The sequence below is a fragment of the Saccopteryx leptura genome, chromosome 7 (assembly GCF_036850995.1).
Source record: "Saccopteryx leptura isolate mSacLep1 chromosome 7, mSacLep1_pri_phased_curated, whole genome shotgun sequence".
In the NCBI taxonomy this organism is placed as follows: Eukaryota; Metazoa; Chordata; class Mammalia; order Chiroptera; family Emballonuridae; genus Saccopteryx; species Saccopteryx leptura.
This window is the reverse complement of record NC_089509.1, coordinates 64,871,793-64,890,848: the sequence shown is the minus strand read 5'-3', so window position 1 is coordinate 64,890,848 and position 19,056 is coordinate 64,871,793. Positions and strand designations below refer to the sequence as shown.

General features: G+C 36.2%; 1 protein-coding gene across 1 annotated transcript in view; it reads left to right on the top strand.

The window, feature by feature from the left end:
* Nucleotides 1–19,056, top strand: part of TTN (titin) — a 284,284-nt gene that overhangs the window by 113,385 nt on the left and 151,843 nt on the right. The window contains exons 109-133 of the mRNA XM_066346291.1: nt 169–252; nt 1,824–1,898; nt 2,917–2,964; nt 4,950–5,354; nt 5,809–5,868; nt 6,238–6,315; nt 6,478–6,555; nt 7,132–7,218; nt 7,451–7,531; nt 8,888–8,962; nt 9,357–9,443; nt 11,633–11,716; nt 11,957–12,037; nt 12,182–12,262; nt 12,430–12,513; nt 12,770–12,871; nt 13,264–13,377; nt 15,728–15,808; nt 15,990–16,067; nt 16,297–16,380; nt 16,523–16,606; nt 16,892–16,975; nt 17,195–17,278; nt 18,004–18,084; nt 18,388–18,585. Of these exons, the coding sequence (XP_066202388.1) occupies nt 169–252; nt 1,824–1,898; nt 2,917–2,964; nt 4,950–5,354; nt 5,809–5,868; nt 6,238–6,315; nt 6,478–6,555; nt 7,132–7,218; nt 7,451–7,531; nt 8,888–8,962; nt 9,357–9,443; nt 11,633–11,716; nt 11,957–12,037; nt 12,182–12,262; nt 12,430–12,513; nt 12,770–12,871; nt 13,264–13,377; nt 15,728–15,808; nt 15,990–16,067; nt 16,297–16,380; nt 16,523–16,606; nt 16,892–16,975; nt 17,195–17,278; nt 18,004–18,084; nt 18,388–18,585 (2,478 nt within the window). The remainder of the gene's footprint in view (nt 1–168; nt 253–1,823; nt 1,899–2,916; nt 2,965–4,949; nt 5,355–5,808; nt 5,869–6,237; nt 6,316–6,477; nt 6,556–7,131; nt 7,219–7,450; nt 7,532–8,887; nt 8,963–9,356; nt 9,444–11,632; nt 11,717–11,956; nt 12,038–12,181; nt 12,263–12,429; nt 12,514–12,769; nt 12,872–13,263; nt 13,378–15,727; nt 15,809–15,989; nt 16,068–16,296; nt 16,381–16,522; nt 16,607–16,891; nt 16,976–17,194; nt 17,279–18,003; nt 18,085–18,387; nt 18,586–19,056) is intronic.

The following is a 19,056-nucleotide window of genomic DNA, read 5'->3' as shown; positions in this document are numbered from 1 at the left end:
TAAGATCAAAGCAAAAGAGTAGTGATAATTATAAATATATGCTCTTTTTATTTTATCTGGTTGATGAATTGGTACTATAGCACCTTTGAAGTACTGAAGGAAAATCAATGCTTCACACAAAATGGGAAATCAAACCATGTAACTGGTGTTGGCATTTATTTTTTTCAGAAATCCCTCCTACAGTTGTTCCTCCTATTCCTCTCTTGCTACCATCACCTGAAGAAAAGAAACCGCCAGCAAAACGTGTTGAAGGTATTACATGTTTTCTACCAACATGTAAAAGTATGGAATTTAACTATTGCAGACCTGAAAAATACTGTTTAATGCAACACATTGGCCCTCTAGTGATCAACAGGTTGGATTGCCTTTCAAAATATAAATTATTTCCTCTAAGTATTAACTAACTCAATGCACAAGACATGGGCCTATAAGTCTGAAAACACCAGACAAAACAACAACTATGCTTAATATTAAAATATTTTAATAGAATTACTTAAACATTAATGGCAAGCTGATTTCACACTTTATATTTTTCTACTACATATCAATAAGATAGTGCAACAATTTCTAGTGAAGCTTATGGAAATAAATCATAATACTTTACAATCAAGTTGCAAATTACGGTTTATGTTGTGTTCTCAATTACAGTGTTAAATACTCTTTAAAATTTAGGATTTTGTTACAAAAATTAGTATATTTTTAATAAATTTTATTTTTTTAAAAGCTAAGGAATAAGCTCACAAGGAGCTCTTGAGTGTGCCAGGAAATTGCTTCTCTTAAATATATATTTCACTAAGTACTAGTTCTACCCCAAAATAGTTGAGTTAAATTAATCAATAGATTATCTGGGACTTGCTAGAGTTTGGGGGAGTTCAGAATTGCTGTCAGAATTTTCCCAGCATCATCAGAAAAAAATTTTGCATGTCCAAGTCACATTTTTTTATAGCAAGCCACTACTACTATAACAGTTTTCAACATTTGACATACTAGTCCCGAACTATCTACTACAATTGGTGTTAAAAGCTTGAGCTATTTTTTCAGCCAGGCTCAGGAGAAATTTAGTTTAAAACCTCCGCACCTTCCAGTTTTGTGACTAAAGCAATCCCAATAATGAAGAAAAGTATTTTTATAACTTACATGAACATAGTCAAATATATTTCATCTACTTCTGATAGCAAAGAGGAATAAAATTTAAAAATCATAAATTAGATTTCCATTTATAGTTATGTCAGAAATAATTCATCTTAATGAATAATTTATTCTTTGAGTATCAGTGTCAACATGGCTAAGTTTAAGTGCTCACTGGGAAACTTGAGAAATTAAATCATATTTTAAATGTTGAAAACAAGGTTATTTATTCATGAATACTAGGACTTATAATCAAGTTATGATTAGGGCCATGATCCAGATATAACATAAGCAACAACAAAAGAAAATTTCCAACATATATCTTAGCTAGGACTTTAATTTTACTAATTCACATGTTATTCTTCCCAACAAATTTTAAATGTTCTTCCCTAAGGGAAACAAAGATTAAAATGTGCGCCTTTTCTATTAATATCACTTAAGATCATTCTTAATGTTTTGAAAACGTTAAGCAGTCATAAAATAAATTACGATGTAAGATCACCCTACATATTTTATCTCCCTCCAAAAACAATGTCTTCTGCATCCTTGTCCATGATCGCACTGAAACAGGATTCTTACCGTAATGGCCCGAGTCTCTTGTTACCATCAAATCATATGAAAAAAGTATCTCTATAAACCTCACAGTTTCCAAAGTAACATTTTGGTTATTTACATCTGACACCTTATTTTTTTAGTGACCAAAAAAGCTGTAAAGAAAGATGCCAAAAAAGTTGTTGCAAAGCCCAAAGAAGAGGCACCACCACCTAAAGGTATTATAATTAATTGATCAAAATATGATCTTACTGCTTTTCCCTTGATTATTTTTTTTTATCCCAAATAGTGGAGGGTGAAAGAAGGTAAGAGTTTTAATGCACAAAATGGTAGCTCTTCCTTCACTTGCTCTCACCCTCTTCTTTGACTCAGTCCCCATTTTCTCTTTCTCAGCTTTCTTACTTCTCCCCTATCCTCCTGTGTCTGCCCACAAACCCCAATGGCAACACCAGAGAATTCTTGTGATCTCTGAATGGTATACTGTATAAAGAAGGCCTTGCCCTCTAGTCCAACAGCTGGTCTTGATCAAATGACACCAATAAAAGGTCAAGGGCTGATGTGAATTTCAGGTGGCTGCTTTGTCCCAATTCAGCATCCTTCCTGGTTCGTCTAAGGAAATGTCAATATTTGCAGGAAAAAAGAATTCTTTTTGAAGAAGGATCAATTCAATTATTTGAATTTTTATATATCTTAGAATGTTTTTAGGAAAAGGGAAATGAAATGTCAGCAAATAGACAAATTTACATACTCATTGGGGTAAATTTATTTACTCATTGACTAAGATTAGAGTACCTCCAACAAGAATGAGAATCAAGGATCCCAGGGTAGCAATCACTGAGACTTTTTTTCTGAGAGATCCTTTTGAAATATTATGGAATAAAAGAGAGCTCAAAAAACATGTCTATTTCCTGAACTTTACAGTTGATCATTGGAAAAAAATAAACATGCACTGATATTTAGCATTAGACATTGAATAGTCTTATGTTTCATATTAATTTAAATTCTTTTAAATCAACCTAAACTAAAATAAAATTTCAGATATTCTATCCTGAATTTTTCTTAGTAGGGCATTGCATAGCATTTCATGTGAGCTAATTTGGAAATGATGAAAGCACTTGGTGTATTAGTAGTAGTCACAGATTATACAAATGATTAACAAGGTTGCACTGGCTTAGTAAGCATTAAAAGATGCGTGATATAACAATAAACATAAATTTTATTTTTTTTAAATCTCAGAAGTTGTTGAGAAGCCCCCGCCTCCTACTGCCTTAATTCCAGCAAAAGGTAAAGAAAAATAAGTATTTTTATTCTATTTACTTCTAAGATTGGCATCTCTGTTATGTATTCTTATTTTTACATAATAGGCTTCCTACTAAAGCTGTAGAGTTTCTTTCACTGGATTAAAACTAGCATTAGAGATGGTGGCTATTTCATATTGCTCCAATCCCAGGTAAAGAAACCCAGGCAGGCCCTGGCTGGTTGGCTCAGCGGTAGAGCGTCGGCCTGGCGTGCGGGGGCCCCGGGTTCAATTCCCGGCCAGGGCACATAGGAGAAGCGCCCATTTGCTTCTCCACCCCCCCCCCCTCCTTCCTCTCTGTCTCTCTCTTCCCCTCCCGCAGCCAAGGCTCCATTGGAGCAAAGATGGCCCGGGCGCTGGGGATGGCTCCTTGGCCTCTGCCCCAGGCGCTAGAGTGGCTCTGGTCGCGGCAGAGCGATAACCCCGGAGGGGCAGAGCATCGCCCCCTGGTGGGCAGAGCGCCGCCCCTGGTGGGCATGCCAGGTGGATCCCGGTCGGGCGCATGCGGGAGTCTGTCTGACTGTCTCTCTCCGTTTCCAGCTTCAGAAAAAAAAAAAAAAAGGAACCCAGGCAGATGTTTATGTAGACCCAGTGCCATAGACCCAGGAAAGGAAGTGGTAAAGGCTAGAAGGGGGAGGGGAGTCATCTCATTGATTTAATTGCAGCTAACACAAATGTTTAAGATCATATCAATAATACTGGCCTTCAAAAGTTTTTAAAAGTTGTATTATAAAAGCAACTGACTGATTTGGCTACACAACTTTAAATATTATCTTTATCAAACTGGCTAGAGTCATATTTGATCATCAAAAATGTAGCTCTGAAATTAGGATGTCTTTGAAAGTTAGAAATTTAAATAGAGACTAACTGCAGAAACATTAAATATATATGCAATAAAGTGATTAAACATTAAAATACTCTATGGGAAGAAACTATAGGTTTTACAGACTGGAATGCCCATAAAACAATGGAAGATGTATTCATTTGAAAATATTTGCTGAATGCCATTTTTTTTTGCATTGAAACATTTCTCAAATTAAGAATAGAGTGTATCTTTTATTTTATTTTTTTTATTAAGTGAGAGACAGAAAGGCAGGGAGGCAGGGAGGCGAGACGAGGTCATGGAGCCACCCACAGCGCCTGGAGCCAAATTGCTGGAACCACTTGAGCCATGGCTGTAGGAGGAGAGGTTGTTGGGGGGTGGGGGTTGAGAAGTAGATGGTCATTTCTCCTGGGTGCCCTGACTGGCAATCTAACCTGGGACTGCCACACGAAGGGCTGAGGCTCTACCACTGAGCAGACCGGCCAGGGCCTGAGTGTATCTTAACACTCTTGATAGTATTCCATAGTCAACAAAAATTTAAATAAAACCAACACAAAGAAAACATTTTCTTTTTTTTTAAGATATTTTTTTTAAATAAATTTTTATTAATGTTAATGGGATGACATTAATAAATCAGGGTACATATATTCAAAGAAAACATTTTCTAGGTTATCTTGTCATTAAATTATGTTGCATACCCCTCACCCAGAGTCAGATTGTCCTCCGTCACCCTCTATCTAGTTTTCTTTGTGCCCCTCCCCCTCCCCCTAGCCCTCTCCCTCCTTCCCTCCCACGTCCTCCCTCCCCCCACCCCTGGTAACCACCACACTCTTGTCCATGTCTCTTAGTCTCGTTTTTATATTCCACCAATGTATGGAATCATGTAGTTCTTGTTTTTTTCTGATTTACTTATTTTACTCCATATAATGTTATCAAGATCCCACCATTTTGCTATAAATGATCTGATGTCATCATTTCTTATGGCTGAGTAGTATTCCATAGTGTATATGTGCCACATCTTCTTTATCCAGTCTAAAGAAAACATTTTCAATATGATGCTAATGTAATACTTGACTTTCATTTAGTGAAGTAATTGTATAGCTATAATTGATATGCTAATATTATCATGTATTTGTTTGTTTATTTTAGCTCCTGAAATTATTGATGTATCCTCCAAGGCTGAAGAAGTGAAAATAACAACCATAACCAGAAAGAAAGAGGTTCAGAAAGAAAAAGAAGCTGTGTATGAAAAGAAGCAAGCAGTCTACGAGGAGAAGAAAGTTTACATAGAATCTATGGAAGAACCTTATGACGAGCTAGAAGTGGAACCATATGTGGAGCCAGCTGAAGAACCTTATTATGAAGAACCAGATGAAGATTATGAAGAGATCAAGGTAGAAGCTAAAAGGGAAGTTCATGAGGAATGGGAAGAAGATATTGAAGAAGGGCAGGAATACTATGAAAGGGAAGAAGGTTATGACGAAGGAGAGGAAGAATGGGAGGAGACTTACAGTGAAAGAGAAGTAATTCAAGTTCAAAAGGAGGTTTATGAAGGTATGTATTAATTGGGTGATTTTTATCTTTAATTTTCCTCAGTTCATTATATTTATAATTTTATACCCCTGATTGGTAATAGATACAGATAAAATGATTATTTTCATTTTTTTAAGCTTAGAAATCTTTAGAAACTTAATTTTAAAAAAGTTATTTTCTTCAGTTACTTCCATGCTTTGACACTGTGGGTTGAGCCACTTAGTCTTATTACAAAGATTAAATTCCAAGTGCTGTTTTCTAAAGCAGAAGTACAAATTTTGTTTTCACCTCCTTACTGCATCTCTGCTTTAGATCCCGCCTCTAAATACATCATGAGAAATCATGTTAGCAATAAAGATTCCCCCAAACAATACCCAATTATATGTTATTCTTAACTTATTACATTTACAATTTAAACAACCTATTAGAACTCACTTATTTAAGTACCCCTTCTAATTGTGTGTTTTTGTTAAAGAATCACATGAGAGAAAAATTCCAGAAAAAGTACCTGAAAAGAAAGCACCACCTCCTAAAGGTATGTAATTGGAATTGTTTAAATAAATCAAAGCATCAACATCATCATCACGGCTTGTTTGGCAAATACATACAAATCATCAGTTCAATCCAATAGGCACAACTTCTTCTCTAAGCTCTACTATATCAATGTAGTTTTTCAAAGCCTATTTATTCATTTAATGATAAATAGATTGTTATGGTAAACAGAGAATAAAATACAACTAAAATACTGAGCACAGAAACTTTTACTTAAGGTTCAGAGCACCAACTTGTCTCTTTCGAAAAAAATTACATATATGTAAGTAATATATACACATATATAGAAAGAAAGCAGAACTATTTTAATAGCCATTCTAAAAGTACTGCAATTTCTTTAAAATACTTGCAGTTGTAAAGAAGCCAGTAGTTGAAAAAATTGAAAAGACTTCTCGAAGAATGGAGGAAGAAACAGTTCAAGTCACCAAAGGTATTATCATTTAAAACGCTTTTAGTATCATGTACACAATTAACCAGTTTACTGACATATATTCACGTTAGTTACTTATAGTCATCTAAACTAAGATATTTTAAAAATTTATGCCAAGCATTATTCTTCACAATATCAATATATTTGTACATATTTTTTAAGTACCTGAAGTTTCCAGGAAGATTGTTCCACAAAAACCTTCTCGGACTCCAGTGCAGGAAGAAGTTGTTGAAGTGAAAGGTATATATCTTTGTCTTTCAGCTACAAGTTTTAATATTTTTAATGTATATGGATATGTATACATATATTACTAAACAACTCACAAGACTGAAACCACCAAAATAAAAACATTCTTATATATACATTTTGTGTTGAGTTGCACAAATGTAAACTTAAGTAAATAACATTATCTTTGTTTCTAGTTTTGCTTTAGAATTGCATAACTTTTTAAAGGAAGGTTTTATATTTAATAAATAGTCTTCTAACATCACCATACAATGCACTCCATGCATAAAGTATTTCCCATGCCTTCATTAATATGGATAGACCCTAACAGATTTGAAAAAGCACCACATTACATGTAAAGAAGTTGTGTCTATTTGATTCCCATTTAACAATGTTTGATAAAGTCTGCATGGGTAGTTTGTCCCTGTAGATCAAACATGATTTTATTTGGCCAATACTAAAATTGTTCTCAAGCTATCATATTAACCCACTCATTCTATGTTTAAACACTTAAGTACAGTGTGCCATTTATGTATTTGATCTGATGTATTGTAGAAAAAGAAATACTAATGTGAAATACTCTCTTTAAAGTACCAGCTGTGCATACAAAGAAGATGGTTATTTCAGAAGAGAAGATGTTCTTTGCTTCTCACACCGAGGAGGAGGTGTCAGTAACAGGTATAAGGCAAATTTGAATCTGGGGGCTCAAATAGAAGAGCTTTGGATGGATTTTCCCCTCTTCTTTTTATCTGATTTGTGATTATGTAGGCATCTCTGTCTCCTTGTAATTCTGTCATCTTTTCATTTCACGTTTGACTCTATTTTAATTTGCATTTCAATATTTTTTACAAATTACAATTACCACCCATAATATGACATACCAGTAATTAAAATGTACATTTTTTTCAAGTCCCTGAGGTACAAAAGAAAACTGTTACCGAAGAGAAAATTCAGGTTGCTGTTTCCAAAAAGACTGAACCTCCACCAAAAGGTATTAATGATTCATTCCAAGTTTCTAAATCTTTTAAGAGTCACATAGTAAATGCCTGAATATGTTAATATTAAATAATAGATTTAGTCAGACAGCCAGTAGGCCTATAGCCATTGTGTACAAAGGACACGATAGTGGATGGAAGACCATACGGAGGGTACAGGAGTGGGGAGTGAAAGTTACTGGAGGCTCTATTCACTGCTTCAGGGAACTTACTATCTAGTGACCAGCTATTTGGAGATTACCAACTCCCGAGAGCTGATGGTTACATTTTCAGGAATTTTGCAACCCAATGTTTAATACCTCTGTGATTGAAAGTTAAATGGCCCTGGTTGGTGGCTCAATGGACAGAGCATCGGCCCAGTGTATGAATGTCCCAGGTTCGATTGCCAGTTAGGACGCACAGGAGAAGCGACCATCCGCTTCTCTCTCTCCCCCATCCTTTTCCCCCTTCTCTCCCTCTTCCCCTTCTGCAGCCAGTGGCTCATTCATTTGAGCATGGCCATAAGCACTGAGGATACCTCAGTTGGTCTGAGCGCATCAGCCTCAGGCACAAAAATAGCTCGGTACTGGAGCGTTGGCTCCAGATCCACCCAGCAACCCCCGTTGGGGAGTATGCAGGAGTCTGCCTCACTATTTCCCCTTCTCTCACCTAAAAATAAAAAATAAAAAATTATTTTAGATAAGCTTACAATTAAATTATATTTTAAAAACTATGGTAATATTCAACACTTATTACTCCCTATTATACTGCCCTTTGCTATTATCTGTATTTCCAAGGCTGTTTATATCAGTTACTCCACTGTGGTGGAAATACTAAATAATACTAAATAATGGTGTGCTACTGTGCATCTCTTCCCATCTCCACAACAGTGACACCACAGCTGGTAGCCAAGGTGGGAGTATTTACTCCACAGTGATATTGGAACTCAGAAATTGGCAGCAGCTACAAATAGGGCTCTGCTACTCCCCCTACCCCACTCTGGCCACATTGTTAAACATTTAGGCTACTAAAAATATTTAAGGCTATCTAATGCTACTGTTCTAATGAAGCTGCTTTATGAAAAAGTTAAGTCTCTAAAACTAGTGTCTGAGGAACAAACACTGGCACCTCTGAGGAAAGGGTGTTCCTAGGAAAGTGGTCTCCTACAGTTAAAGGTGAATAACAGTCACAACATATTGTAGTCAGTTATTCACTCATTTCTCCATTTCCCTTTACCTTTGTTTCTAACACATAATTTTCTTACGTTCCATTGGTAAAAGCAGAAATGTCTACTCTGTTTTAATTCTGTCTTGTAACAATATATGCCTTCTCAAAATGCACAATTTCTCAAAAATGGTGCATTCTTTTTAAAGTCCCTAAGAAAACAGTCCCAGAAGAAGTGGTTCCTGTTCCCATTCCTAAAAAGGTGGAGCCCCCACCAGCCAAAGGTAGAATAATATTTTTGGAAAAAATGTCTTAATGTCCGTCTTGTATTTTTTCTGTGAGATCTGTATATTAACAAAAAAGCATCTATAAAACATCAGTAATATGTTTAATTCCATGTATGTTGAGCTCATTAATTTGTGGTAAGATGTTAATAAATTGGTAACAATTTTAGACTATAGACTATGTTAAATGGGTTTTTGTCGGCTTCATGTAATGTATGTAACGTCTCTATAGTATTAATGTATTTGGCATACATTTTCATCGCAAGTAGAGCATATAAAATTACTCCCTAAATTCTTATACTCTTACTGAGGAGCTATGCTTGAATGTAATCTTTAATATCTCAGAAAGAGACTAGAAATTCTCAACATTTTTTCAACAATGATATCTTTAAAGTTCCTGAAGTTCCCAAGAAACCTGTGCCAGAGGAGAAGAAAAAGCCTGTTCTTATACCCAAGAAGGAACCTGTCACTCCCCCAAAAGGTACACCAGACTGATCATGAGTAACCCTTTGCCCCAAATGCCAGTCCCTTGCTTTATGTGGTTCTTTATATGTACTGTGCTCTCTTTCTATTTTATGTCTTACATGCTTCACGTGTCTTTCATTTGTTTGTCAGCTTTAGGAGTCATGCTCTTGAATACATTATTTATGATATTGAGCATTCCAAAGGTACCACCAAAGAGTGTTTTTAGAAGAAGGAACTATTATCAGACAGCTATCTTAAATTTTTAATATATTCCCTCTCTTAGAAAAAGAAGAAATATCTGCAAATTCATTTTCTACAGGCATGTTTCTGGGGAAAAGTTTTACTCCTCATACATGCGACCATTTATTAATTAAAAGAAAAGGTGTTGTGAGTTTTGACAAGATACAAAGACTGACAAGTGTAGAATATTTGGCAGAACTGAAGGTTAGCTAGGTGACGATGTGCACAGTGCTGCTGGTAACCGCCATTCTTCTGAAAAGTCAGTGCTCTGAAGTCTTCAACAGATAGAAATATATTGATTTTTGACATTTACTTTCACCATATTTCTTGAGATATTAACTTAACATCAATATTTGTCATAAATGTTGCAATTATCTAATTAGATAGGGGACCTGTCGGATAGGTATATTCAGATTCAAACGTGCTAACCCCATGTTTTGACTGTCTAGATTTGGTGTTTATTTTGTTGTTTTGGTTTGGCTTGGTTTGGTTTTTGGTGAAAGACACGACTTTATGGAGGCAGTGAAGCTACAAACTGCATATATCTAGTCAGTTATAGAGAAATTCAGTAAGAATTCATCATCAACTAATTTTGGGGAAATCAGGCTTACTGAAATCATACATTTTAAGTAGTTCCCATTTGCCTGACTTCCCAGTGTTTCCATTTTCTTCCTAAATCTAATTTGCTTCTTTTTTTTTTTTATCAAACCCTTGGCTCTTTTAGAATTCTGGGACTTTATTTAATTAAGTGATTTTTAAAGAATGATTTCTAATGATCTAATCATTAAAAACAATGATTATATAAAAATAAAATATAATGATTACAATTAAAAAGTGACAAAGCAGCACATCTGTTTCTAAATAAACAAATACACAGTTATATATATATATGTATATATGTATAATCACCCCATATGTAAATAATAGAATTCATACACACATAAGTATTTATCTGCATAATGACATCAAGATTTTACAAATGCAAGTACAGAGATGTAGGGGTTCACAAAAACTTCTAATATCTTTTTAAAAAAGAAAATAATTATTGTAAAAAATGCAGGCTCTTAAAATACATGTCAATTAAAAATTCATGTCAATTCAATTCAAATACATGTCAATTAAAAATTCTTAGAATATATAAACTAAACCACTGTAAACTTTTGTTGGGTCAGAGACCCTGCTGAAAGCTATTGAGCCTCTTAGAGAAAAACACATATGCACATGCCCACAGAATTTTATACATGCAATTCTCCAAAGCTGTTGACACATGAATATCAATTTAAGGGACTTACTCTAGAATAATAGTGTTTCTGACTTTGTATACATTACAAGGGCATTAAAAAAATCGAAGAGAAAAGGGGAAAATGTAACATTCAGGCGTCCCCAAACTAGGGCCCACGGGCCGCAATACGGCCCCCTGAGGCTATTTATCCAGCCCCCACTGCACTTCTGGAAGGGGCACCTCTTTCACTGGTGGTCAGTGAGAGGACCACTGTATTTGGCAGCCCTCCAATGGTCTGAGGGACAGTGAACTGGCCCCCTGTGTAAAAAGTTTGGATACCCCTGCTATCCTAAAGAGTTCTTAGTGTAAAATAGATATATTACACCCGTTGTCATATAGATTCCATTTTTCAATACAAAGCATAGATTTTTATATACTACATTCACACTCTATAATAACTAAAAATTTGTTTTTATCAAAAGCATATCACTATCTAAAGGAATAATGAATCCTGTACACTTCCTTCTGTGTATTTACCTTCTTTTTAATTGTCTAACTGCCTCTGTAACCTCACTTGGGGCATTTATCACATTGTGACCTTTATAACACTATAGTTTAATTTTATTCATTATTTTGCCAAAGCACAGAAAATGAACTGCATAAAGACTTGTGTATGTGCCTATGTCCATTCATATGAGTGATAGAACGTATCTGAACTGACATTCTGTTTTAAAAACTTTAAGTCCCAGGGGTGCCAAAGAAACCTGTCCCTGAAGAAAAGATTCCTGTTCCTGCTGCGAAGGAAAAGGAAGCTCCAGTAGCTAAAGGTACAGTGACTTAGGAAAGAAGTAAAAAAGAGTCCTATTTATACATCTTGAGTATAAAACTTTTCTGTGTTTAATTATCTGTTAATTTAGTTAGTTAAATTCAAAATGAGTGTTTTATGGTATAAATGGGAATTCAACAAGTGTGTTTGTCCACCTACCTACTTTCTTAAAAAATAACTGTACATTAGCTACTTTGGAATATATAATAAGGTCAATTCCCAAAATTAATGTCTTTTCAAGTTCCTGAAGTACAGAAGAGGGTTGTCACGGAAGAAAAAATAACCATTGTTACTCAAAGAGAGGAATCTCCCCCACCAGCAGGTACTTAATCCTATCTCATGAAATAACTTTGTCTTCCCTTCGAGCTTCTTTAATTGCATGTTTTCTTTAATGAGCCTGCCAGTTCTATGTTGCTCATTGATTTTGCCTTCCTGAGAATTTTAAAATCAAATCATGTCCTTTAAGTGCCAGAAATACCAAAGAAGAAACTTCCCGAAGAAAGAAGACCTATTCCTCGGAAAGTGGAAGAAGCGCCACCACCAAAAGGTATTGTCTCTCCATCTTTCCAAGAACCGTCTTTAGAGTATTATGTTGTCATGTAGATGAGGAGTTTGTCAGTTCTGTGATATGAGTGCACTGTGGCTGTGTATCTATGTTTTGTGCTGGGCTTCAATGAAACCATGTGGAAATTCTAACAGTGCATGTTTTTAAAGTGCCAGCTCTACCTAAGAAACCTGTCCCAGAGGAGAAGGTCTCTGTACCAGTTCCAGTCACTAAGAAAGCTCCTCCTCCCCGAGGTAGGGTTTGTCTCAAGCCTCTGACAAAAATCTCTTAGTCTGTGAACTCTTGCCTTTCCTGTTTGTGTTCTTCTTGTCCTGACCCTTTGTCTCTCCTCTGATAAAATGTTTGTGTGTATACACTCGTGATATGTAACTTGTTTTCCCATTTTGCTAGTGGAAGTGTTGTGTTGTTGTGCTGTGCACATCTTCCTCAAACTCTTGAGAGAATTAAGATTCTTGATTTTTAAACTTCCACTTCAATGCTCTCTTAAAGCTGAAGTTTCTAAGAAAACTGTCACAGAAGAAAAAAGATTTGTTGGCGAAGAAAAACTATCTGTTGCAGTTCCTCACAGAGTGGAAGTCACACGGCATGAAGGTATATGACCGGAAGTGAGGGGGAAAATAAGTCTGCGCCTGTTTCCTCAAAGTCTCCTATTCTTTCCAGCTGTCTTTGTCCGTGTCTACTTCTTGTAGACTTCTGAGACCGAGTCTTTTGTGTCTGTGTTGGCCCTGAATCACTCTAAGGAAGTGAATGGGTTGCTGAAAGTGTGATCATTGTCCAAGTGGCCCCATTTGCACCTAATTTGAATATTCTTCTCAGTCTTGGGTTGTACTGTCTCCTCATCTTAAATCAGTTCTCTCCTCCTTGTAATGAAGAAGGACTGTGGAGCCACAGCCTAAGCAGAGAGAAGAACCATCTGTAGGGAACACTTGGCTATTATCCATATTTCAGGAGGCTGAATGTAAATTAAAACTTATCTTTTAAAGTATCTGCAGAGGAGAAATGGAGTTATTCAGAAGAGGAAAGAGTGTCCATTTCAGTATATAGAGAAGAAGAAGGAGAGGAGGAGGAGGAGGAAGTGGAAGTTACAGAATATGAAGGTAAACAATTCAAATAAGCTAGACATGATCTGGAGACTTGATGAGTTGTTTTCTTTCACAGATTGTTTATCAGTTAATGAAAAGTAACACAAATTTAGTGAACATCTATTGGCCTTATTGGATGTAGCTGCTAAAAAGGGATAGGATAAAACAGTTTTGATAATACAACTCACTAATGTGTCCTGATTCACACTTTTAATTTTTTTTTTCCTAAGTGAGAAGTGGGGAGGCAGAGAGACAGACTCCCACATGTGCCTGACCAGGATCCACCCAACATGCCCACTAGGGGGCGATGATCTGCCCATCTAGGGCATTGCTCGGGTGCAGATGGAGAAATTCTAGCGCCTGAGGCAGAGGCCACGAAACCATCCTCAGTTCCCGGGCAAACTTTACTCCAATTGAGCCTTGGCTGCGGGAGGGGAAGAGAGAGACAGACAGAAAGGATAAGGGGAAGGGTGAAGAAGCAGATGGGTGCTTCTCCTGTGTGCCCTGACTGGGAATCAAATCTGGGACATCTACACACTGGGCTGACACTCTACCACTGAGCCAACTGGCCAGGGCCCAGATTCACAGTTTTAAAATTAACAAGAAATTGTATTACCCTATTACATTCCAGAAATCAAGGCCATGTTTGAGAGTGAAGCACTGAACACATAGGGCTTTTCTATATTTTGTCTATGGAGAAAACAACTGTCTAACATCTTTGGTTTGATTACCTTGTTATTCAGAGATTCCCATAACTGTAGTGAGAGTCCTCTATAGTTTCTTAAGGCTTAAACAAGAAGCTTTAGTTCAGTGTTGGAATTCCTTTTCAATGAGTTAAGACACCACTAGATTTACTGATCAAATCCAGCATTCTGGCTAAAGCTATTTATCTAAAAAAACTTTCCTACAATAGTTCTAATGTAATTCTGTTTTAAAGAGAAATCAGTAAGTTCCTTTAAAAATTAACATTTTTCCCAATGAAAAGATGGATAGAACTATTTGCCCTCAAATGCATCTCTGGCTAACAAGTGGGGCCTCACCCATTATCTGCTTGGAAGAAAGTCCATGTAAGACCCAGATGTATGGTCTTCATGGAATGGCTTGGATCAGCAAAGTGGAACATGTTTTCCAAGAGGAAGCCTAACAGTTCTTATGTTTCCTGGGAGAGGCCAAGATGTTGGATATAAGTTAGGAATCTGATGGATTCAGAGTGTTCTATCTCTTCTAGAAATATTTGGGAAACCAAACAACATGTATTCAAAGAGAGTTCTGATCACATTAATCTGATTTTAGTTTTAGACAGTATGCATTATGAATTTCCTCTAGTATTATAGACTAGTTCAAAAGGAAATCAGCCTGACCAGGCAGTGGCGCAGTGGATAGAGCATCGGACTAGGATGCAGAAGACCCAGGTTCAAGACCCCGAGGTCACCAGCTTGAGCAAGGGCTCATCTGGTTTGAGTAAAAGCTCACCAGCTTGAGCCCAAGGTTGCTGGCTCGAGCAAGGGGTTACTCAGTCTGCTGAAGGCCCACGATCAAGGCACATATGAGAAGGCAATCAATGAACCAATGAACAACTAAGGTGTTGCAACACGCAACGAAAAACTAATGATTGATGCTTCTCATCTCTCCATTCCTGTCTGTCTGTCCCTGTCTATCCCTCTCTCTGACTCTCTCTCTGTCTCTGTTAAAAAAAAAATTATTCTGTAATAGTCTTATGTTTTCTTTAAGCCCAAAAGATTTAGGGAAAATCTGGATAGCCTGTTAAATTTACTTCTAGTGTAAAGATAATGGCTTGTAGCTAGAGTTTCCTATTCTATAATTAACTTTATACATATAGGCTCAAAAGTCATGTGAAGGTGCCTATCTTTTTTTACTATACCTGCCCCCACAAAACAGGGGGGGGGATTTGTCTCCCAGTCCTCAGTAGGTTTTGCATATGTGAAACATGTCTTTTCTTTTATAAACCTATTTATACTTCTTTGAGTATATGTTTCTGCCTCGTAGCCTTTGAATCTAGAGTGTTCCAGTTTGTTTGTTCGTTTGTAACTTATCTTTAAATATTTAAAAGCCTCCAGAATTGTTTTTATGTCTTGTGCTTCTCTTGTTCTTCCTGTAAATACAAGTAGTATTATCTTCATGAAACAACTGAAAATTAAATTAATAAAACTTATTTCCCATACTCTTTAATAAGACACACACTTTGATTAAAATGTTCTTCACTGGTATTTTAAATGGGAATAATCAAGGACTTGCAAGTGTTAAACTTTTGCCATTTCAACTACTCTTTGAGCAATAAATTTACAGCTAACATTCAACATGAAAACACTACAAATTACCTTCTTTAACATTGATGTCTTTAAAGTGATGGAAGAGCCTGAAGACTATGTTGTTGAAGAAAAGCTGCACTTTATTTCTCAGAGAGTGGAAGCAGAACCTGCAGAAGGTACTCCGACTCTTGAATCATTCTCGCCCCGTCTGTCCTGGTCTCTATGTTCTCTTATAGCTCATTTATTGTCTCTATTACACATGTTGATAAACAGTGTGTCTAGATAAAAAGATTCTTTATATTTTTATGAAAAAGAAATCTCAACATTTCTTCAAATGCATTTCATAATCTTTTCAAGTGCCTGAAAAGCATGAGAAGAAAATTGTCCCCAAACCAAAAATTCCTGCTAAAATAGAGGAACCTCTACCACCTAAAGGTACAGTTCTCACAAAGAAATGATACTGTTTGTCCCAATAGCTACAACAATACTTTTAATCCAACTGCTTGTATTTTTGTCAGCCCGTGTGTACACAAATTTTTGCTGAGTGTAGTCATTAATGTTTGTGTAAATGTGTGGTCTTCTCAAAAAGTGACTTCTTTGCCCCAATACGATGTCACATCTTCTGTAATACAAACTAATATTCTTAAACATCATCTTTCTGAAGTTCCTGAAGCACCTAAGAAAACTGTGCTAGAGAAGAAAATTCCTGCCGTTGTTCCTAAAAAGGAAAAGATGCCCACGGCTAAAGGTACATTGGGTTTCCTTTATTCCCATGTAACGCCTGTCTTTTTATAACTTTAAATGGACACATTCTTCAAATTTTTGTAACATTAACAAAGAAATAAGTGTGCCTATTGTGTGTTTGACTGTGCCGCCTGATGTTTTTTAAGTGCCAGAAGAGCCAAAGAAACCAATTCCTGAAAAAAGGGCCCCTCCAAAAGTGGCTAAGATAGACGAACCTGCCCCTCCCAAAGGTAAATGAAATCCCCTGGCATCAAAGCTAGAGACTTGTCTTTGTCTTGCGTCCTCTTGTCGCTGTCTCTGGGTCCCACCTTTTCTGTGGAGGTTACTAGTGTCTGTTGGTGGCAGTGGTGTATTACTGTCTCTGGGTGGAGTATTACTTCATGTGAAGTGTATTGTGTGTACCTGTTAAACTGTTATGTGATCAACTCACAGTACTTTCTGGCTAATATATTTTTAAAAGTTTTTACTGTTGGTAATATTTATATAATTTCCTAATCCTAAAATTATCTTTTAAGTGACTGAGAGGCACATGCAAATTACCCAGGAAGAAAAAGTTCTTGTTGCCGTTACTAAAAAAGAGGAGCCTCCGAGAGCCAGAGGTACATGGACCCTTTCATACACAGAATATTGCACTCACCCTCTCTCTTTACCAACTACACTGCTTAGGGGTGCTGGTGGTGGTTGTTATTAGAGGTGTTGTTTTATGTTGGAAATAATGAGAACGTCTAGTCTTTTATGTTTGAGTTGCTATGATATGACTGCCCTTCTGTGGCTTGAGTGAGGGCAACAATTCTTTAAAGTGAAATCTGTCTTTAAAGTGCCCGAGGAACCCAAGAGAGCTGCTCCAGAAGAAAAGGTTCTCAGACTCAAACCCAAGAAAGAGGAGGCGCCGCCAGCAAAAGGTATACAACTTTTGCAGAAATCAAAATAAGCAGATAGGTATTGAAACTGACCTAGTGGAACTGAGATTCTTAGAGAAAGTAATTTAAATACCTATTCTAAAGTAATATGCACATGTTATTTCATATCACTTCAAAACTAAACATTTCTGATACTAGAAAGTACTCTCTCTCTCTTCTTTAAAATAAAATGTGAAGCTCCCCCCAAACGTGTAGATACTGTCCCTTAAAATGTACACGTCTTCTATTATGTCTTTGTCTACATACTAAACTCATCTGCCGAAATGCTTGTTTTGTGTGGCAATCTTTGACAAAATTTAAATTTTTTTAAAATCTTAAATTTTCTACATTGTGCCAGTAGAGCTTATAAAAAATATCTTAGAATCCAAGTGAAGAAACTTTTTATATGACACAAGTTTCTGTCTTATCCTTGTTTTATAGTCTTTGTTTATGCTGTCTAGCTGCCTTTTTTAACTCTCATAGTTACTACTTGATCTTCCTAATCTTACTCAATGTCTTTGAAGCAGTAGGTAACTTAGAAAACAGTATTCAAATGTATATTGGATCATATTTATTCCCAAGGCTATTGATTTTTCTTGCCACTTAAATGAAAAATTTGAACAACAACCATGATTGTGGTTATCTTTGTCCTTAGATTGTTCATACACAGTTTCTCTTAACACATAGGTATATCTCATGATTCACTTTTAATAATTACTCTTTTAAAGTGACTGAAATCAGGAAAAGAGCTGTTAAAGAAGAAAAAATATCCATTGAAGTTCCAAAAAGAGAACCTCGTCCAACTAAAGGTATACTGTGCTTTGACTAAATAATAAAATGAAGCATGAAACTACACAGCTCTTTGCCCACTAGCTTCTAATTTGACTCTCATCCTTTCTTGGCTTATTGTTGACTAAAGGTGGGGAATCTAACATTTGTAATCATGAATAGCAAATGTACAATCTGTGATACCTTGACCAGCAAAAGATAGTCAGGGTATTCCATAACCAGTGCATGAGACTATCACAAAGGGATGAAATGAAAGCACATTGTCATTCTCATCCCTAAGTGGGCTTCAAGTAAAATGCTGCCTGTTGTCAATATTATTCTAGAAGTAACTGTAACAGAGGAGAAAGAATGGTCTTACACCCAAGAAGAAACTGTTTCCATACAACGGGAAGAGGAATATGAAGACTATGAAGAATATGATTATAAAGAATCTGAGGAGTATGAACCAACAGAAGAATACGAGCAATATGAAGACTATGAACGTTATGAAGAGCATAAAGAGCAGGAGGAATATATCACAGGTATGGGCATAACAGCAAACTTGAAACCACATTAAATACATACAAATTCCATAGAACAGGTTATAATTTTGCTTGGCCAAAGAAATTTGGAAAGAACTTTGTTTCCTTTGTCAACTTCATTTTTTTTCTTGGATAATGTCCAGAAAAAAAAAATCTTTATAATAATCTTACGGTTACTTTTAGATGGGGTTTTTGGAATAACCTATTTCCCGGTTCATTTTTTGCTTATACACAAAATAGCAAATGTCACAATGTTTCTTTCTCAAAAAGGTTAGGAATTTATCTTAAGTGTCCATGATCATTCTAATTCATGATCAAGGACTTCTGAACATCTCTCATTCTGAAGCTTGTTGTGGTCAAGCATGATAAGCTATTGAGAAAATACACTGGCCTCAGGGTTCCCATCACCAAACTTGACAGAGACCCCTTCAAAAGTGAATGCAGAGAAGAAGGCTAGCTCAAGCAGTTGTG